Source organism: Phyllostomus hastatus, unplaced genomic scaffold (assembly GCF_019186645.2).
Source record: "Phyllostomus hastatus isolate PE091 unplaced genomic scaffold, TTU_PhHast_1.1 phas_contig_137, whole genome shotgun sequence".
NCBI lineage: Eukaryota > Metazoa > Chordata > Mammalia > Chiroptera > Phyllostomidae > Phyllostomus > Phyllostomus hastatus.
This window is the reverse complement of record NW_025333583.1, coordinates 15,211,202-15,233,269: the sequence shown is the minus strand read 5'-3', so window position 1 is coordinate 15,233,269 and position 22,068 is coordinate 15,211,202. Positions and strand designations below refer to the sequence as shown.

At 40.9% G+C, this 22,068-nt stretch overlaps 1 protein-coding gene across 7 annotated transcripts in view; it reads left to right on the top strand.

Moving 5' to 3' along the window:
- Positions 1–22,068, top strand: part of UNC80 (unc-80 homolog, NALCN channel complex subunit) — a 182,892-nt gene that overhangs the window by 149,241 nt on the left and 11,583 nt on the right. For 5 of the 7 annotated variants that reach the window (XM_045854712.1, XM_045854711.1, XM_045854715.1 and 2 more), the window contains 10 exons: positions 2,232–2,432; positions 4,614–4,737; positions 5,699–5,824; positions 7,061–7,184; positions 7,908–8,114; positions 11,452–11,636; positions 12,260–12,425; positions 13,827–14,006; positions 17,482–17,620; positions 20,091–20,147. In XM_045854712.1, coding sequence (XP_045710668.1) covers positions 2,232–2,432; positions 4,614–4,737; positions 5,699–5,824; positions 7,061–7,184; positions 7,908–8,114; positions 11,452–11,636; positions 12,260–12,425; positions 13,827–14,006; positions 17,482–17,620; positions 20,091–20,147 — 1,509 coding nt within the window. The remainder of the gene's footprint in view (positions 1–2,231; positions 2,433–4,613; positions 4,738–5,698; positions 5,825–7,060; positions 7,185–7,907; positions 8,115–11,451; positions 11,637–12,259; positions 12,426–13,826; positions 14,007–17,481; positions 17,621–20,090; positions 20,148–22,068) is intronic. The other 2 variants (XM_045854721.1, XM_045854713.1) reach the window with 1 other exon arrangement.

Genomic DNA, 22,068 nt, shown 5'->3' with positions numbered 1-22,068 from the left:
ATGCAATTTCTCACAACAAGCTTTTGATAAAAATGGACCTCCCATCATCTCTGGCCAAACAGAGCTACCGTATATTGCCAAGTAGGGGCAGATCCATGTGCTTTGACCCTACACCAATCAAAGGGCATAATTAAGGTTTTGTCTTATAAATTAAGTGCATATTTGGATATAAGCAGAAGTCAGAAAGAAATATATAAATTTTGGAATTGTGGGCGTATAGGTTATAAGAATGGATAGTATCACTCAAGAAGAAAGAGCTGATTTTTTAAAAAAAAATGAGATGATATGAAAGACATACTTGCAAGAAATATTTGATTTAATCCAAAAAGTCAAGAAGCAGGCAATCTGTATTCCTGCATTTGCAGAATATATGGTTAGTTGATCTCAGGGAAAATATTCTTTTTTTTAATTTTTAAAAAAGTTTTATTTATTTATTTTTAGAGACAGGGTAAGGGAGGGAGAAAGAAAGGGTGAGAAACATCAATGTGTGGCTGCCTCTCATGCACCCCCAAGGGATTTGACCTGAAACCCAGACATGTGCCCTAGACTGGGAATCAAACCAGCGACCCTTTGGTTTGTAGGCCGGCACTCAATTCACTGAGCCATATCAGCCAGGGCAGGAAAAATATTCTTGATTAGATAGAGTCTCTGCCCTAAGGGAATTTACTGCCTCATTTGCCAAACCCAGAGCAGCAGGACAGCAGGGTAGTAAGATCTGTAAATATTCTCTCCTCCCCTTCCTACCTCTCTCCTACTCTCTCTCTCTCCCCTTTTTTCTCCCTCTCCCTCTCAATGAGAAAATCCCTTTTGTTCTCATTGGGAAAGGAATGTAAAAATGTATTTGTTTTATGCTCAAAGCAAATTCATTTAGTAATGTGTCAAGGGATTAGAGAAATCAGGTAATAATTCATAAAGTGACTCAAATTCAGCTATAAATACTGTTTTCACATTTAAAATAGATAGATAATTTCCCAGTGTTATCTGTAAAATAATGAAAGAAAAGCAACATGGACAGACTCATAGAGGTAGATTCCTATCTGTCACAAAAAAGAATCACAAAAGTAAAGAATTATTTTCTACATTTTTTTTTCATTTGTAAGAAAGAGACCAAAGAAAGTACAGGCTGTTTTAAATGATTTCTTTAAAACATGCACATTCATACACCGTTTCCATGAGGACAGTGTGAGTGTTCGGTCTGGAGAGAGAACAAATAGGAATGAAGAAACAGTAACCGTTTCTTGATAATAAAGGGTTGCCATAGAGAAGATAGATTGAATTCGTGCTTCCAGATGAAACATAGGAGAAAGAAACCGAAGCAATTTGGGGACATAATATGAGGAGAGTTTCTCATGGTGCAGAACTCCAAAGATGGGATGAGCTGCCCTGTGTGGTAGTGACTTTACCTGTGGTGCTAGTGAGATGGGGCAATTGTAGAGCAATCAAAGAGGTAGAGACACAGTGGCTTGGCTGTGATTCCTAAACCAGAGTGCCTGGCAAAATCTCCTGGGGAGCTCTCCAACTGTAGATCCTTTCAAGCATTTATCTGTCTCTTAGTAATCAAAAGGAAATTTCTTATTAAAATATTGTATAGTTAATACATGAGAAAAGGAATGATAGAATATTAGCTCTTTACTAATTCTAATGAATAAATGGATCTATGTAATTAATTATGGCAACTGGCCTCATAAAAAGAGAGACAACGGGGAATCACTTAGCTCCTGATGAAAGTATGCATCACCTGTGAAGTACACCTGCCAGAAAAGCAAAATCTAATCTGATCTAGGCCCTAGGTCTTAACTACCAATGGAACTAAATATGGCGTCATGGGATAAATTAAAGACACTATGGAGACTTCATCAGCAGAATACAGAGTGCAGGAAATTTATTAGGACAAACAGCTAATTTCTTCAACAAATAAATTATGAGATGTCAATAAAAAAAGCAGAAGAGAGGGAACCTATAAATTAAACAACTTAAGAGACATATCATCTAAGTGAAATCTATGGGCCTTATTTTTTCCTTATTTTAAAAAGTTTATTAAAAATACAATAAAGATTAAATCAAAACTTACATAAATAAATAAAAATTAAAATTATGAGATAATGTGCCAGAATGTGCTTAGTTCAGGGACTTGCTGTGTTAGAAAGAGGGTAATTAATTAGTATGATGCTGTGTGGGAAGATTTTCACTGAGGCGTTTTAAGCTTAGTCCTAAAAACAAAAACATTTTAGGTTGGCAGAAATTGCCCACTCCCTTCTGAAGCTGGCACCCTACGACACACAGACGATGGAGAGCCGCGGGCTTCGACGCTACATCATGGAGATGCTGCCGATCACCGACTGGACAGCTGAGGCAGTGAGGCCAGCCCTTATCCTCATTCTGAAGAGACTGGATAGAATGTTCAACAAAATTCACAAGATGCCCACTTTGAGGTGAGGAGGCCTCCTGGCCCGCTGTTGATATTGCAGTCCTCGAAGTTAGAATTTGTCTGTTCTTAAGGTGGTGAGTCAATCTGGAGTTAAATGAGTGGCTTGAAAGTTTCCCGTTGGAATATGTGCATAGCTGATCAGATATACAAATGCATAAGTAGAGGGTTTATATTTTGAAGAAGTAACATATTTTTAAAGTATATATATTTATCTTAAAAATCTATTAATTTCTAAGCTATTATGTTCCTTATCTGACATATGTAAGGAATTTGATGTGTATCCTTCAATTTCTTTTCAAATGAAGCAAGATATGCCTTATAAATAAAACAACTAAGGAGAGAAGAAAAGCTAATTTGATGTTCCAAATATACTGTATTTAACACTGTATTTTAGGTTTCAAGGTAGAGAAATGTCAAGCTTTATAATAATCAGCCAAGCAGTAGCTTAGAAGATCCTAGGATTGATAACATACCTAATTTTCACCTTCCCACCTAATTCCGGTGGTACTAAATGGACATTATTACCACTCCATCTCCATTCAGTGGCCTGCAATACTCTTTGGTAGCCTCCCTGTGAGCAGATGCCTCTGACCCAGTCTCCCTGGAGATCGGAGCCCAGTTGGGAAACACAGAGCCATAGTGAGCCAGTAGTTCAATCGAAAAGTGCTAATAAACCTACTAACTTGGAAATTTCAAGTTCGGGTTAGCAAGAGCATTTTCTCACTATCCTTTTTCGGTCCTTTTAAACCAAACCCAAAATCAGTTCAACTCTTCTCTTAAGCATTTGTAGCTCTTAGTGTTTCAGTTGGTCAGGAATTTTCCAGGTTTTAGTCGGTGCTCTTCTTCATTTACACAGCCATCAAAAATTATTGAATTTATTTGAAAAAAATAAATTGGAAGATTTTACTCTAATAATGAGTGGCTTGTTCATGCCACGGTTATATCCTTTCATGCCATGATGGTCAATGTCCACACATCATTCTCCGTGGCAGGAAAATGTTTGTCTGTAAAGCACTCCTCTTTGCTTCGGTCCCGTTGGGAGATTTGTGCCTATGGGCAAACAGCCAAAGTCTCATAAGTCTTACAGAAGTGTGTTAAATAAATTATTTTTAATTAAATAATTTTGTATCTAAAAACATTAAACATCCCCACAGGCTGATTCATTTGTCATATGAAACCCATTATGAAACTTCATGTTTGCTAAAAGTAGATTTCTCTGTTGATGCTCAGACCTGGTCAATTATAGGCAGTTTTCTTGGGGTGCAGGCTGTGGATTTGGGGTTGCCTCGGATTTAATTTTTTCAGTTGATCTCAATTCAATAAGAGAAATGTTGATTGCACCTGACCTGTGAGTTACTTGGGCATCATGGATGTCAATATATCCCCCTGTATGAACATTTCCATTTTGCCATTATAGAGCTGTCATTTTGGTAAGAAATGTAGGCTTTAAAAAATCATCTCCAGGATAATATTTGAAAACAGTGTTGATAATAGTAAAGCCCAACCTGTTTATTTGGGGGCCACAAGGATGACTCTTATGTGGCGATTGCAGACTGGACTGCTTTTTATTACTAAAAATCCTATTTATTTAATTGGGTTATGTATACCACCTCTATTACCAAAGAAAGCAGCCAAAACACAGCATTTCTTAGGAGGACAAAAAAATAACACTTTTTAAATAGACTAATTTATTTTAATGTGATCGTTTTGGCAGGAGGCAGACCATATAAATTCAATTAGTTAGAGTCTAGCGTGAAGGCTGATGAGATCACCTATAGTCTGCTAAACAGATTTCAGAAATGCAACCTGGGGTCGGATGAGTTCATTGGGAGCAATTACCCCCATGACGGGTTTCCTAAAACCGCGGTCTCCTGCCCTTTCTCTAAGTAAAACCAGGGAACTGTGAATGCAACCCATTCATCATCTGTTTTTTTCTTTGATAGATTTTGTCTCATTAGTCGAGTGGGGCAGGAGTGCCCCTGCCACGTTTTCAGTATCCTCTTCCCTTCCCAGTGTGCTCTGTGCTTCGGAACAACATGGGTAAACCACCTCCCGTGCGAAGCACTTTGTTGTGTCGGGCACCCATCCCGTCTCAGATGACGTCAGAATCACTGTCTCGTTCACTCGTTTCGGGCTGTCTCCAGAAGGGAGCCAAGCCGCTAATGGCTCCTATATTGTATTCCAGGCGACAGGTTGAGTGGGAGCCTGCCAGCAATTTGATTGAAGGGGTTTGTTTGACACTTCAGAGGCAGCCAATCATATCCTTCCTGCCTCACCTTAGGTCACTGATCAATGTCTGTGTCAATCTGGTGAGTAGCCAAGTGGCAATCTTATGAAATTTTGCAAAATTTAACTCTGCTATTGACTTCTCTGAATTGAAGATTTACAGGTCAACCACTTTGTGCCCCTACCTACCCATGAAAACAGACGGCTCAGGTGACACTGAAAATAGTGAGGTACATTTCAAGGTGGTGCGTGGGGAGACCCAGGGGCCCATCCCTGCACAGACGGGATTTTGGAGTGCTGCTTCCCACGCACTACTCTGACAATCCACCTCTTCAAGTTGCGCTGAGAGCTGAGGGCTGCCAGTTGGAGAGTGGGGTGGCGCAGACTAGGAGACTACGCAATTGGCTAGAGGTCGAGGTAGTCTGGGGTGGGGGAGTTTAAAATGAAAAGAGGATTTTTTTCTTTTTTAGTGCAAAATGACAGTATGAGTTGGCCAGTCTAGGATTTACGTGAAGAAAAACAAATTTTCTACAATTTATGTAATATCTAGAGTCTGGTCCTGACAAGGTTTTGTACGATGTGGAAACCATGGTAGAGCATTTCATTGAGTGTAATCTGCTGCTTATCTAGTCCAGCAACAAACCTGTAGCTGGAATGCCTAGTACCAGTAGAACTGTTGCCATCCTCATTGTCAGTATTTTTGCTCCATCCAAAAATGTTGACTGTGTTCCTTTGAATCCACAAGTAAGTATGTGCAGTCTCCTGATTAGAATAGTTTTTGGCCCATCTCTCATTATTTACGTAGTTAGTTGTAGACAACATTCTACAAAACCTTGGCTGAATCCAGTGTAACATTTGATCTGACTCCAGACATTACACACCTTCAGAAGAAGGCAACAAGAACGTATTGAAACCAACATGCCCAACCTTCAAATTATTATTTTTATTATTATTATTACTACTATTATTAAATGAGACTTCCTTACAACGGTTGCATGAAATTGCAATAGTCAAGGCTGGTCATGTGCTCTGTTTGTATTTCAGGTGATGGGAGTGGTAGGACCCTCCAGTGTTGCTGATGGATTACCCCTTCTTCATCTCAGCCCTTATCTCTCACCACCTCTGCCCTTCAGCACAGCTGTTGTCCGGCTTGTAGCATTGCAGATACAGGTGTGACTGCCTTACCTGTTTGTCACGCTCATTAAGTTGCTGGCTGAGGCACCAGATCATGGTGCTCTCTCTTTATTTTCTGCAAAGGCTGGGCAAAACCTGTGAAACAGAAGTGTGAACATCTCCAAACTCGTACCGTTTTGGAGCTTCAGCCCTGAGCTCGGCCCTGAGTTGTGCTGCTGTAATTCTTCTTGAGATCCCCAAAACAGCAGAGTCATGTAATCCTGCCACGACCTCGGGCACCATGTCGGCCATCTGAAATGCTGCAGATACCTTAGGAAAATAACGGCTCACAGATAATCAGAGCACAATTATTAATTAAAAGAGACAGTAATGTTCGAAGTCTGGTTTTAAATCATTTGTAGAAAGAATTGCAACATAAAATTCTTTCAGATGTTATCACTAGACTTTGAATATTTTATTTTTATTTAATGATTGTGGATTGAATATTGTGAGCACTTTGTTTAATTCTTCCGTTTATTTTATTTCTTAAAATTAAAATAATCATTCCCAAGGCAAAATGTGCAGAAGGCACATTCCCCTGCCTGTTTCTGTGTATTACCTAGTTTTAGTGAGTGATAAATCATCAGAAAACTCTGTAACCAATGGCACATATACAACTGATATAAATGGATAACTGACCCCTCCACTTTCTGACAGCCGTGCTTGGTGGTCCATCATCCAGAGAATGGGAAGATGATAGAAAAGAACTTAAGCGAGGACTGTGGCTGCCATGCAGAAGGGAAACAATGATGTCCCTAAAGCAATACACTTTAATAACTTGGGTACAGAGATCATTTCTTTCTTTCTGTATTGCTTACTGCTGTCTGGCTTGGAGAAGGCCTTATGCAGGGGTCAAAGGACTTTTAAATAACTTCCCATTGGAACAGGTGTCAAGTTCTCATTTTCTTCCTTTCCTTTTGTCTCTCAAATATTTATTGGTGGTTCCATGGAGAAAATTAATGGGGACCTGTGGTTGTTTTGTACCAGACCGTACTTTTTCACTTTTTAAGATGTTACTGGTTTTTAGGTATATAGCTCTCAATCATTATGTCGTGCAAATAATGGTAAAGTATCAGTTTTGATTGAATCCTGTATGCTGCACAGAAGACAATTGAACTCATAGTTTACAGGCGCAACCGGCAGGGAGTCACGGCCTCCGTCCTGCTGTGTTAAAACAAATGTACTGAATGGGTGCGGGGTCAATTAATCTCTTTTTCTATTATTGCTGCACAGGCTTTAAAAGAAGATTTCCCTTTAAGCCATGTGATCTCCCCATTCACCAATCAAGAGCGAAGGGAGGGGATGCTTTTAAATCTGCTCATCCCATTTGTGCTCACAGTAGGATCTGGAAGCAAAGGTCTGATTAATTTAACTAAAGGAAATTTATCATTATTGTTTTGTTTTCTTAAGTGCCAGGTTTTTATTTCTCTTTCTTTTTCCCACAAAGGCCATCACTGAAGTCCATCTGAATGACTTAAACAGGGTTACCTTAGGAAATATACTTTTTTTTCTTTTTTTTTCACTTTAGCTACCCTGGGTCAAGAGTTTCTCTGCTCAACTTCTTTGAAGATATATTGCATTTAAAGTCATTCCAGTACAGCAAAAATCAGGAGACTGTTGTTTCCATTAAGAAAGTGGTATTAATTAAAGTACAGTATAATGTGAATGAACAGGTGCATGGACTTTATAACCTACTGCCATTGGGTTTAGCATAATCTTGCCACTACCATTAAATTCCAGTATATTTTCATTGCTCTTCTTTCTTGGGGGATTTTTCCTTTAGGCAAATTTATATCAAATGTAAAAACTGTACATTATGAGTATTTGAGCAGAAAAAAAGGAGATTGAAATGGTAAGGAGGATATTTGGCTAAGAAACACAGTCTTGGGTGCTGACTGTGGAGAAGACAGAACCAGGAACACTGTTACTGTCCATAGGAGAAGCTGTCCTTTGTGGGGAAACACCTGAGTTCCTAGTTTGGAATTGGAAAGAGAGCTGAATTTTTCTGTGTCAGATGTGGAAAGTCTACCTGGTGACTTGCTCTTCTTTCCGCCTCCCTTTTCCCAACTCTGTCCCTCAGACAGCCCGTGGCTGGAGCAGCCGGAGGTGCAGCTGTTACTGCAGACAGTCATTAATGTGCTCCTGCCTCCGCGGATCATCAGCACGTCCAGGAGCAAGAACTTCATGTTGGAGAGCTCCCCCGCCCACTGCTCCACCCCGGGGGATGCAGGGAAAGATTTGCGCAGGGAAGGGCTGGCAGAGTCCACCAGCCAAGCAGCGTATTTGGGTGGGTACTCTCCCCTCTCCCCTTCTTTTTCTCTCTTTCCGTAGACACAAACACATACGTGTATGTGTATGTATGCATGCATGTGTATATATATAAATATACATACATACTTATTTAGTCATGTTTCACTTTGACTCAAAAATATTTTAAGAGACCCCGATCAAGAAGGTATTTAAAGAATCCACTTGAACAAGTAAGAAGCATCACCCTTGCAAAAGAGTCTGGTTTCCCTCAATAAACCTTTGCCAAAGAACAAAGGAGGTTCATATCTGTGCTTCCTAGATTACTCGGTAATTTTGCTGAGAGTGTCTGGGCCTGTCAGGAAGGCATCCGCACCAAGAATTCCTCCTCGCTGACTAAGTGTGTGATTATTATTGAGGGTATCATTGGTGGCTGTTATCAGATCTCGGCCAGGCTAGTGTACCAGGGCACTGCATGGCACAGCTCCGGGGTATACTGACTGTCATTTCTGCAAATGGAGCCCCGGGGCTGGGCGGTCCACATTCTGTGCAGCAGGATCTGTGGCCTTGCCCTGGCCAGTGTGGCTCAGTTGGGTTGGAACATTATCTTGTAAACCTAAAGGTTGCAGGTTTGATTCCCGGTCTGGGCACATACCTAGGCTGCGGGTTTGGTCCCTGGTCTGGGTGCATATGAGAGGCAGCTGATCATTGTTTCTCACCCTCTTTCTCTCTCCCTTCCTCTCTCTCTCAGATCAATAAGCATGTCCTCAAGTGAGGATAAACAAACAAGCAAACAGAAGACATGGTCTTAAAATATATTATGCCCCCTACCAGTTATTTCTCTTTCCTTATCATCTTAAATCTCCATTTTGATCTTCACTCTGGTGAGGACAGTCATCTTGTTCTCCCGTAAGCTTGCCAGTTCCCTTCCCCTCCACTCCTCCTTCCCTGTTACCCTGTCCCTGCCTTTAACTTGCTCCTGACCCATACAACACTGGAAGGCCACTGCTTGGCCCTGAATAAATTAAGCTGCAGCACTGATAATAAGGAACATGCCAGCAGGACATCTCAAAAGGGGGAAGTTGAGAACATCTTGCCTAACATTTTTCAATTCATCAAAGCAGATCTCGGTGGGGAGCAGAAGATGAATACCTACACACTTGTAAAAATGGGTCCTTTGTGTTTGGAGTGTGTGAGGTGTTTGGGCTGCTTTGGAAAATCATGTGATTGACAATGAGAATGAAAAAGGGAGAAAAAATAGCCCTGGCTGGCGTAGCTAAAGTGGATTGAGCACGGGCTGCAAACCAAAGCATCGCAGGTTCGATTCCCAGTCAGAGCACATGCCTGGGTTGCAGGCCAAGGCCACCAGAAACCACACATTGATGTTTCTCTCTCTCTCTCTCTCCTTCCCTTCCCTCTCTAAAAATAAATAAATAAAATCTTCAAAAAAAGAAAAAGGGAGAAAAAAGAAACACAGATACGTGTGCACAGGACCCACCCACCTGGGGCTTGGTTGCCAGGGGCATGAGAATATAGGGTTCAAATAAAATCTAGACTACGAGACAAAGCCCTGTGTGAGGTTTGGGACTGTACAGAGGGTGATGGAGAAAGAGGGCTTCACATATAAAGATAAGGATAGGAGAAAACACTTGAGTGACTATTTTTAGTTCTCTCCACTTTCTGCCATTTTAATAAAAGCTATTCCTTTGGTCACTCAGCCAAGCTACTGGAGCTCTATTTTAAATTTATTTTTACATTTATTTTGAGCATTCCTGTGTGCTCAGCAGTGTTTTCTGTTCTTTACATTATATCATCAAATTGTACCCTCGTAATGATTCTAAGAATTAGATATGTCATGTTAGGAGTGAAGAGGCTAAGGCCCAGAAAGGTTGAGTGACGGGCATATCAACATTTCCAATCCGAGCCATCCAGCAACAGGGTTCCTGCTCTGAGCCCTTTGCTGCTCTGTTTCTGTACTGGGCTGACGGGGGTGAGGGTGGAAGTAGAGCGGCAGAAACCGACGGAAGGCCAGTGGGCACAGAGTCGTAGAAGTGTCAGCAGGATCTGGGTAGGGAAAGAGGAGTGCTGCTTTTTGTTCATTTGTTTGTTTAGTTGAGGGAGAGGAATTGGAGATGGGTGGCTTCTATAAAAAGTGAAATTTTCGCCCTGGCTGGCGTAGCTCAGTGGATTGAGCGCGGGCTGCGAACCAAAGCATCACAGGCTTGATTCCCAGTCAGGGCACATGCCTGGGTTGCAGGCCACGGCCCCCAGCAACCACACACTGATGTTTCTCTCTCACTCTTTCTCGCTCCCTTCCTTCTGTAAAAATAAATAAATTTTTAAAAAGCGAGATTTTCAGGAGGGAAATAGGTAAAGAAGAATCTTGCAACCTCTCTGTGTTATACGGCATGGTTTTCTCCAGAAAAGGCCCTAAATAGATGGTAAAGGCATGTGTGACTCCTGAGGGCTTTAGGGAGTTGGTCTCTGAGTGTCTTTTAGTTGCTGAGACAGGCTTCCAGGCACGATCAAGAAGGCCTGGGTCCCCATGTCTGCCTGTGGCAGACTCTGTGGGGGGAGCTGGTGGCAGACCAAACTCCCACTGATCTGACATCTTTACACTTTCTGTTGGTCCTGACACACCGTTTGGGAATTCTGCTTTCTGAAAAAAAAAATTATAGATTGTAGTACAGCTGCCAGAATCTGGGAGGAAAGAGATAACATGAAAGAAATCCAACAGGGCTCAGTAGTGGTAGGAGTGATGTGCAGCCTGGAAGGACATACTCAAACACACCTACGGGTACCTCTGGGCAGCAATGCAGGGTGGGGTCTGGGAGAGATCTGAGAAGGGAAAATACTTTTTTTTTAAATTAACTTTGTGCATTTCTACCTCATTTAATTTTACTTTTCATAACAAGAATATATTATTTCTATGCTTAAAAGAGAAATATTTTAAAACACTCATGTTTTAGTTTAGGATGTGACTGATATGCTGGTATCACCATAAAGCCACTATGATAAAACGTTTGGAAAGCAAACTATTCGCCACACGTCATGTTTATAACACATTTTCCTTTCAATTCTATGAACTGTTTTGCAGTATATTTTCAAAAATAGTAGTTAAATGCACCTAGGAAAGATATTTGTGCCCTCCGATTCAGAATCAGAACATGTCTACCATGCAAATTTTCCTGCCAGAACCCTCTCACTGAGGAGTCAGTGTAAGTTTTTGGAAAAATGGAGAGAGTTTAGAAATTTAGAAATGTTTGGATGCACCAAGGGCCGTGGGTGTGGGCTGCTGGGGGTGGGCTGCTGGGTGTGGGCAGGGGTCCTTGAAACACAAGACCGGGCACTCATTCTTCTCTCTTCCTGCTGTGAAGCCCTGAAGGTGATTCTCGTCTGCTTTGAGAGGCAGCTGGGGAGCCAGTGGTACTGGCTGAGCCTCCAGGTGAAGGAGATGGCCCTGCGGAAGGTGGGGGGTCTGGCCCTGTGGGACTTCCTGGACTTCATCGTGCGGACCCGGATCCCCATCTTCGTGCTCTTGCGCCCGTTCATCCAGTGCAAGGTGTGCTGCGTGTTCTCCTTCCAGAAGTGCAAGCCCCACACTCACGCTGCTGTCCAGGTTCAGGCAGGATCACAGTGGCGGTGTTCACGGAGCTAGCGGTAGCTACTGAGTGGGAACTGTTAATATGATGCATGATGAGGAAGCAGCTCAAAAATGTAACCCACAGGATAAAATTTCATGTTAGAAGTGGCTTCACAGCTTCAAGTCTATAGAACTTTCCCTTGTCCCCACTCATCACTCCCCCAAAAAAGGACTGACCCAATGGAGTGATCTGGAGAATGTTCTTTCTTTAGTGACTTGAGTGAGATCTGATGTAAAATAAACATAAGAGAGATGGGATAGTTAATGCTACTCATGTTTTTCTTCTGAGGCACTCAGTGTTCTATTTCATGGTGTTCTGTTATTCTATTTTTTTTCCTTTTACTCTTTTCATGCCCGATTTCCTGTGGCAGTGATTCAAACCAATCCATTGATTAAGCACTTCCTGTATAAAGAACTATTTTAAAAGCTTCATATGGATTACCCTATTTAATTCTCACAACCAACTATAAAATGGTTACAATAATTAGCCCACTTTACAGGTGGGGAAACTGAGGACCTGAGAACCTCCATCTTCCTTTCAGCTTCTGGCCCAACCAGCAGAGAATCATGAGGAGCTGTCTGCCCGGCAACACATTGCTGACCAGCTGGAGCGGCGCTTCATCCCACGCCCTCTGTGTAAGAGCTCCCTCATCGCCGAGTTCAACAACGAGCTAAAAATTCTAAAGGAGGCAGTTCACAGTGGGTCAGGTGAGTGTGTACGGTGTTTTCCTAATCTGTTTGACTAACGGCACTCACAGTTTACAGAGAATGCCGCTGTTCTGGTCGCGGCTCTTTTTGGAACCATGTATGGGCTAGCCATTTCAGCCCACCGGTAGATTTGACCATGTGATCATTGTCAATAGCAAAAAAGACTCAAGGGGGGATTATGGGAGTTTAATTGAACTCCCTTTAAAACATTTTTGCAATCTTCATTTCAGTAGTTATGCTCTTTCTTGAATATTTAACTGGAAAAAATGTATTTTAAAATCTTGTCTTCATTCCCTTTTTGCAAAGAACGGGGGCCTTGCATTCATCAGCATCTATTATATGGTAGATTCTTTCATTGGTGTTATTTCACGTAATCCACATAAATACCTGCAAGGTGCATAATTCAGTCCACTAATAGTATGAGGAAACAGACTCAACAGAGGATTAAATAATTTATGTGACAGTGACAACAGGGAGGGGACTTAAAACAAGGTCTGTGTGGTTGATTATAAAGCCTTCAACTTTTCACAAATTGGAGAGAGAGGGGGTTGAATCAGGACTGGCAGACTAGGAGATACTTTCTTTACATCATTCAAAAGATTTTCTTTGGGAACACATTGTTTACTTTTTAGGTAATATAAGGTAATGTTACTTTTAAAATAAAGAGTAACAGCATATGGCCAAGGAAGGAAAATAAGTCATCCGCCATTAGAGGGCAGTCATTACCCATGAGTAGAATATTACATGCACAGCTTTTCCCTTTGATCTTTGCTTGCAAAGTGTTAAAGACAAAAATTTTGACAAATACAATCTTGGTGAAATTTCCACAGAGCCATTCAAATATTCTGCTTTATAATACAGTAATCTGACATAGAATCTAAGGGATGTCTTATAAATTGTAATCTCCTTAGAAAAGAATGAGAGAACAGTTTTTGATTACATATTCTGATTTTGATGGTGAAGTTTCTATCAGACAATGCATTTATTACTTCTATATGCTTGTGTCAGGTGAGATTTATTCCTAGTAAAATCTGGCAAGTTGGGAGCTACGATTCATGTCAAAATGAATTTGCATTCCACCAGCCTCAGAAAATGAAATTGAAAAGCAATGAGAGAGGAAACAATGTCAAAGCATTTTGCATTGTTAGAAATTTCATGGTCCCGTAAGGAAACCATTCAGTTTACAAGTATATCACTGGCCAATTTTTATTTTTTCCTTTTTTGAATAAAAACCCAACATTCTCACTTCCATTCTCTATTTTGTCCTAAAGATCATCTGTTGGGAACACACCATTTAACTGACCGTTCTTTAAAAATGCAAGTGGTCAGGGAGGAGTTTGAGGCAAACACGTGTTCTCAAAATCCTCACCGTGGATTTCCTTTGGTCTCTCCTCCCCGTAGCCTACCAAGGGAAGACGTCCATCAGTACCGTGGGCACCTCCACCTCGGCTTACCGCCTGAGCCTGGCCACCATGTCCCGCTCCAACACAGGCACCGGCACCGTCTGGGAGCAGGACAGTGAGCCCTCCCAGCAGGCTTCGCAGGACACCCTGAGTCGGACTGATGAGGAGGATGAGGAAAGTAGGTCACCCCACAGACTCCAGCAGGTGGGGGCAGGCGGTGTGACACAGCTTGGCCATGCGGAGGAGGGACTGGGAAGAGCTTCTGCCTTTCCAGCCCTTCCCAGTTCTGATCCCCTGGTCATTTTTACAAAAAGGTTTCCAGATGGAATTGTGGCTGATTCCATGATTCCCACAGCCTGTTTCTCCTGTCAGTTTCTTGAAATCCTTGGTCTTTTGGGAAGAATTCTGGCCAAAAGTAAATCTTTGCTTTGAGCTTACATATTCAGCCTTTTCCACACTCATTTAAATCGTGCTCAAATAATGAAGGGAAACAGCTTCCCCTTTCTCCTGGCCGTTGTGCTTAGTGGGTTGATCCCTTTACATGATCCCATTGGACAAGGAAAAACGAGGACTCAGAAGAGACCAGCCGGCTATACGATCCAGAACGTGAACCAGCAGGCTGTCCTGAAGGAACGTGACCCAGGTTTGGGTTAAGTGTGCCCCAGTGATGGGAGCAGGTGGGGAGCCTCAAATATGTGTGCTTAAGACTTGGTGTTATGAAATGAGGGAGCTTAGGAGGAATAGTTTTTTGTTCATTTGTATTTTATTTTATTTTACATTCAATATTACTCTGTGTTAGTTTCAGATGTACAGCAAAGTGAGTAGGAGCAGGCTTTAAAAAGTAAAAGGTGAACGGTTCCATTAAATACCACTTACTTAATATTTTTAAAATATTTCATTATCTTCCAAGTGTGTTTTAAACGCACTCTGATGTAATATTTATGGCAAAGTGTGCTGTCAATGGCTTAGGAATCAAAACAAGGTGAAGGGATAAAGCAAAAACGTTAAAATAAAATAATAAAGTAAAGTTCTTGACATAGACAACAGCATGGTGATCACCAGAGGTAAAGGGAGATGTGGGGAGGCAGAGGAGGGAACAGTGGGGATAAATGATGATGGAGGGAGACTTGACTTGGGCTGGTGTTCACACACACACACACACACACACACACACACACACACAATGAAAGCCACATCTAAGTCTTCACTCAGAGTCCCTTCACATGAAACAAAAAGGCCCACTATGAACTAAATTAGAGGAAAAGGGAGTTGAGGTTAGAATTTTAATTAACTGAGATGAATGCAAGTATTTTCATACCCTACTACAGTTGGATGTGTAGGAGAGGGAAAGAAATAAATGCTTTTTCAAAACACACACCAACAATGTCAGCAGACTTAGTTTCGGGGTTGGCCAACCAACAAAGTGATGATCATGTTGTTCTGCACCCAACCTGCAGACGTACTTGTTTCCAAATCCCCCAGGTCACGGCTGGTGGAAGTACCCCTAAAATTATAATTAGGGGAATTTTGAAAAATCTTGAAAAAAAACAAGAAAACAAAGCGAGAGAGAGAAGGATCAGCAGTTTCAATATTTGTTAGGTCCCTGGTAATAGTTAAGAGTTTAAAGTAATATCTGTTTTTCTTTAATGCATGAAGTACTCTCTCCGCAGTTTTTTTAAAATGATGAAAAATGATACAACTTATCTGTAGTAGAGCTGAATATACTTTTCAGGTAAACGTATGAACAAGTAGATGACCTAGGCACTAGGAAGGAACTGGGGGGAAAAGTAGAGAAGATGTAAACAGAGGTCACATTGACCAAATGCCAACAACACTCGTACACTGATGAGCATGCATTGTTTTGCTACTAATTCTGCTCTCGGACATCACAACCATCCCCACGAAAACAGCGTTGCTGACAAATGTTGTAGTGTGGTTGTGATGTGGGTGTGTATTCATTTAGATGAGGTGGGCTGTGAAAGCCAGATGGTTGACTGCTTTGAATTAAACCATTTTCCCATTTAATTTCCAAACCTGTTTTAAGACACAACAAAATCAAGATGAGGAACAATAAAGTGTGAGGAAGATATGTACTCTGCCCTTTAAGATTTTAGAGGGTGTGTAGAGAAGATGACAGGTGTTTTCTATAAAGAACATGGAACAAAAGAGTGAATGGAAGGCAGCACATGACTCATCACCGGACAAATGTTAAGGGAGTGTTAAGTGATCCAGGAGTGTGAAAAAGAGGGGGCGGGGAGGGGGGAGGACATCAGTGAGATCTGGAAAGGTCTTTGAATAGCTTACTCTACCCCACCACATTCTGCGTGACTTTTAAGGTGCATTTACTTGTTTACTTCTCTGTACAGTCACCTAAAAACAAAATGCCGTTTGGTGACAAAAAGCCACTTCAAGCCAGTCATTATATGGAGAATTAAAATTTCTAGCACTTTCCAGATTCATTGTCTTGTTTTGAAGTAAGTTTCATTAGAAATATAACCACTTGGAGTATTTAAATAAGTGATGGCAGATGAGCTTAGATGGTAGCAAAGTTCACCAAAACCCCACGTTGAACAAAGCATGTTCGCCATTCAGTGGCAAACTACATTAGCTCTCTTAGAACGAGGTCACTCTGTCATAAATACTGTGCTGCAGTTAAATTTCATATGGATTTGAATATATTAATTTCTTCTGTTTTAAAGATTTTATTTATTTATTTTTAGAGAGGGAAGGGAGGGAGAGAGAGAGAGAAACATCAATGTGTGGTTGCTGGGGACCATGGCCTGCAACCCAGGCATGTGCCCTGACTGGGAATCGAACCTGAGATGCTTTGGTTCGCAGCCCACGCTCAATCCACTGAGCTACGCCAGCCAGGGCTAATTTCTGCTTTTACAGAGAAAGCAAGACTACAAGCCTAAAACTTAACATTTAGGTTAAAATAAACACTTATGAACTTTCAGGTTTTCAAAAATGTTTTCCCAAAAATATCTGCAGCAGTCTAAAAATCATTTAATGTATGGAATGTAGTGTTTGAATGTTAAAGAAAAGTACTTGACTTTTTCAATGACAAGTGCCGTATTGAACTACTCCTGGAGTGTTCAAAATATTAGCCCAGCTTTTCCAAAGCCATGAAATGGCAGGTGTCTCTTGACTTTCACAAATGCTCTTGTAAAAATGGACAAGAAGTTCATATTTATATCAGGAAGGCTGTTCAAAAGTGGGAGATGTGTGGATGTGAAGAATTATTATTTGTCCCTTTGTACAAATTAAAAACTAACAACCTAAAGGCCTTTCTTTCAAGAAGGAGATACTTTCACGGAGCTTGATTGCCAAAGCCGCTGTTTCTGTCACCCAAATGCAGTAAGCAGGGGCTCTAACGCACAGTTCTGTTTACATTCATTCCCAAGGCAACGATGTGCAGTAACTCTAGGGGCTGAGCTGTTAAAGTCTCAGTTTTTTATGCAAATAGGGAAAATATTTCTTGAGACCCCCAGGTCTTAGTTTTGAATCTGTGCCAAGGAACAAATGATAATTTAGCTTTAGAGACTGCCCTAAGGTTGTAATCGAGCCAAGGAGGGAACCCACATACAAATTTGGTTCCAGTTTTCTGATCAGTGTCATCGCTTTATAACACTCCCGTCTTCTGCCCCTTTCAGATGACTCTGTAAGCATGCCCAGTGTGGTAAGTGAACAAGAAGCTTACCTCCTGAGTGCCGTTGGAAGGAGGAGGTTCTCCAGCCACGTCTCTAGCGCGTCTGCACCTCAGGCTGAGGTGGGCATGTTACCTAGCCAAAGGTAAAGAGCCATGGATATCTTCTGCTCTGACTTTGGGGGACAGGTAGTCTAAAAAATCCACTCCTGTTATTCTGAAAAGGCTGAAGGAGAACCAAACAATCAATGTGTTTAAGTAGACCATTCAACAAAGGACTTTCTGACCAGGGATGGTACAGGCAACCATTAGCAGAGAGTTTTCTAAGCCAGGGCAGGAGTCAGGATCTAAATTTCTGATCCAAGCATTTGGTTTTCCTCAGAGATTTTCCATAAATGGATGCAGGGTCTTCTTTCAAATGACATTCTCATATTTCAGATATATAATTAGCTAAGCTAATAATGAGTGCCTGGCAAGTACACAGGACTAGCCTGATGTATCTGGTAAAGTTTGGACTTCTGGTATGTCATCAGCATTTGGTTGGAGGTAGTGAGGCTCAGTCAAACAGAAAAGGACTTATGCGACCATGTATGACCTTAGTTATTTAACTAGAGCCCACAGTTTTCCTCTCTGTGAAATGAGGAGGCTGGCTAAAACGATTTTAAGTAACTTCTCTATCTATAGTTCTATAATTCTATGGCTAAACCTTTTAAAACACTTTTCCTTGGTGTTCTCTGCGTCCTAAGAATATACAGTAAAAACTTTGTAAAATAATCTGACACAAGAGTCACAACATTGTCTATTTCAGAGCCAATTATATTTTTACTTGAGGAACTGAATCCTTTTGAAGAATTGGCCTTATTTGTAAATTTTTTTCTTGTTTGCTGCTTAATCTTAATAGCCATAGATTCTATATAGTATAATCAATACATGAAAAATACTAAAACTCAGGGCACGTTACAATATTCTGATAAAATCAGTTTATATGCAGAAATAATTTTCTTATACCCAAATTCTTTAGCAAATATAAATAGTCCATAAGCTGGACTGATGAAATAAAATTTGTAAAACAAAGTCTACTTTTGAATAGTATCAAAACATAAAGGAAAATGATAAAAGATGATTAATAAGTAAATTGTATACTTGTAGAGAAAGCAGTATTTTATGTACTATTTAATTATTACCAAAATTGATAATATGTAAGGGTAACTGTCTTTGTAAGAGATTGTTTTACCTACACTTGGAAATTTACCTTTGAAAAAGAAGTCTTATAATAAAATATTTGTACAAAATCAGAGCCAAACTATAAAATGTACTAAAAAAAGATATAAAGTCATGTAAGCAGTTAATATTGGTAACTATCAATATCTTTTTAGTTGTTAGCAATGTGTGAGTTTCCATCAAGAATAAAATAAAACTACATTTAAAAGTTTTATCTAAATTAGGGAATAATAGGAATTTAAAGTAGAGTTTTTGTTGTTGTTGTTTGTTATTTACTTAAAGTAACCTGGCCATAAATTCCCCTTGTACATACCCATTTTGGGTTAACTCATTTCCAGGGAGAAAATTTGTTCTATTAGAGATATACTAGAAATCTGGAAAAATAATATAGTTAAGCCCTTTGAGCTTCAGTCATGTTTTGGAAGGCTGGTAAAGGTAATGATGCCTATGTGCATTAAGGAAAGAGGTCCTCTTTTTGGGGACAGAGGCTATTTTTACAGTGTATTAGATTAAATGATCCCTTGGGGGCAGGCACCCCAGTTTTTTAGTTTTCTAAATGGCTTAAATAGTATTTATTGAGAGCTTCATGGATGCTTACAAGTTCAGTGCTAGGTAGTGAAGGAAAGAAAAATAAAGTATGACACAGTTTCTGTTCACAAATCCCAAAATCAATGCATCCCAATCAATCAATAAATGATTTAATTATTCTTTTGCCAACCTGACAGGTTCCTTCTTTTGCCATTTACAATTCAGTCCCTAGAGGATGGAGTGAGGAGGTAAATGGATTCCATGTGGATTTGCCAGGGTTGCCTTCCTTCCATTCGTTTACTTGCATTTTCATTGCAAAATTAGCAGTGGAAGTTGGGTTCTTTCTTTGTTTTTCTGAATGGCATCAGTTCCAAGAATTTGGTTGTGACAGTTCATGGTAAGTGGTTTCTGTCTGATGAAGTCACAACACGCAAGAAAGAAGCAGGATGCTGGTCAATGAAACCTCATGTATGTAAGACAGGTTAAGAGTGATAACCACCCAACTAATAGTTACCAAAGCAATGATAGTTCCATCTTGTACAGACTCATTCTGCAATGCGTTTCAGAGCTCGTGTTTCCATCTGGAGCTCATGTTAAGTCCCGACTCTTGACCAATAAACAGATTACCCCTCTCAGAGTCCTGCTCATCCAAAGTCCCTCCTCCCCCATTGCCTTGAGTCCTATGTCTTGACAAACCCAGCACAAGGTGAAATGGTTGACTGTCTCCTTTTCCTTCCTTGTTCTGTTAAATTTATTTGTTTATTTTTGGTTTTCAGAAGCAGAAAATTGCATGCCCTTTTTTCTTTTTCTTTTATTTGTTTGCATTTTTCTTTCCCTAAATGCTTCATCTCCCTACCCCTCCTGCAGTGAACCTAATGTCCTCGATGACTCCCAGGGCCTGGCCGCCGAGGGCAGCCTCTCTAGGTACAGTGTCAATGCTACCTGTCTATTGGTGTCTGTGCTGGGAAACTAGCTGTTCCCTGTCTCCTCTGTCTCTCTGTCTCCTCTTGCCCCGTCTTGATATCTATTTCCATTTCTTGCCCTTTGTTGCTCATGAACACACAAGCCTGGAAGTCAAAGGTGTAGCCTCCTTCATTTTCAACTTCAGAGCTCAAGCACAAATGGCCTAAAACTCTTACTACAAAAGAAAGACCTGTGGAGTTCTTTCATGGGCTTGGCCCACCAATATCTAAAATGTGTCATGTGCCAAATGTTAAATTTATCCCATCCAATCATTCCCTCCCACACCGACATTCCTTAAGAAATATTGTTCAGAGGCCAGTTAATACAACTCCCCATCATCAGGAACCCCCTTATTAAGTCCACATAGGCCTTTTAGCTTATACCATGGATGGTAAGGAAACAATAATGTTATACTAAGAGCAGCAATGCCAATACAATTTATGTAATTCCTTCTCTTGGATGCATGTTATACGTCATGCTATTACAGTAGCTTGTTCAGACAACATTTATATAAAGAATGTCTGTCCCAGCCCAAAGACGACTCGAAAACTTGCCTTGAAACAGCAGATACAAACACTTCTTGGTAAGTAAGAGAAGTCTTAGACTGCAAACAATGTCATGTCATGGCTATTGGTTTAAACCCTTCAGAAAGGGGGACTGCACCTTTAACACTCAAATAAACCTCGTCAAACATTCCTAATCTTGTGCTGTTAATTCACACCTCTCAACTAATCCTCATTAGGGGTAATGCTTCTTGTTCATTCCAAGAGTGCCTTTGTTCCATCTCAAGAGAAAACATTCCCTTTCAGGTTTGCATTATTGAGTGAGTACTACCTCCCCGTGTTTATTGCTTTATCACAAAGATGAGGAAATGTTGAGAGGCCGTTCCTGTGGAAGGTTGTCCTTTGTTTTCTTTGCATCTTGTTCAGATTTCACATTTTCTTCTACAACTGAAAATGGGAAATTTCATCCATCATCAGGTGTATCTCTTTTCTTTTACTGGACCCATACTTCACGGCATTCATTTGTGTTTGCTAGCCCTTGACTTGATGGAGCCGTCCCTTACTGATGGTAAATGTGGACGTGCCACAGAGCACAGACTGAATTCCACAATCAAGAGCCTTAGGGATGAGGAAGAACAAGCCAGTCCTCAGGATGGTGCCCTTTTGTTGTTCACAGCGCTTAAAGCGATCAGAACCATGTCTAGCACCGTCACCACTGCTTTCAGAGAATTCATTTGTTAAACACTTAATATTACATGCCAGACAGGAGAGTCTTGATTAGAAGATGATTTCAGCATCCTCCTGAGAGGAGAAAATGTTAAGTTAGCCTTCCACTTGGCCAACTTTGTCTGAGTGCTTTTTTACTTAGGCCAAATTCTGTTCTTGCTAACCAAAATATGAGTCCCGGGTTGGTGAGGAACAACACGAGTTTGAATAGATTGTTAGAAACTCTCCGATGGATTTGGCCCTCTCTGGCAGGCTCAGGGTTCAAATGACTGATTTGGAGTTCTCTAGGCCAATCCAGTCTGCCTGCATCCAGTGTTAATGGGAATAAATCCAAATTCTTGCTACGTGAGACTGGTTCAGAGCCAAAGCTATAGATGTTATCTACAGTTGAATTAGTCATGTCAGGACTTGGATGATTGTTTTAGATCAACTATTGTTGATCTGTTGTTCCTGTAACTGTTGCTCGGTAGTTCTGGGTGCCACCGGTCACCCTGAACTTCAGTTGTTGTCATTAAGAAACTGGAAGATGAGGCATTCCCTTTGGGTTCTGACTAATTCTGTTAAAGCAAAGGCGTTCCACCAGCCAGTAGCACATCCACCTTTGCCACACACTGCAAGTCATATCTCTCAACCTTCATCACCACCAAGTTCTC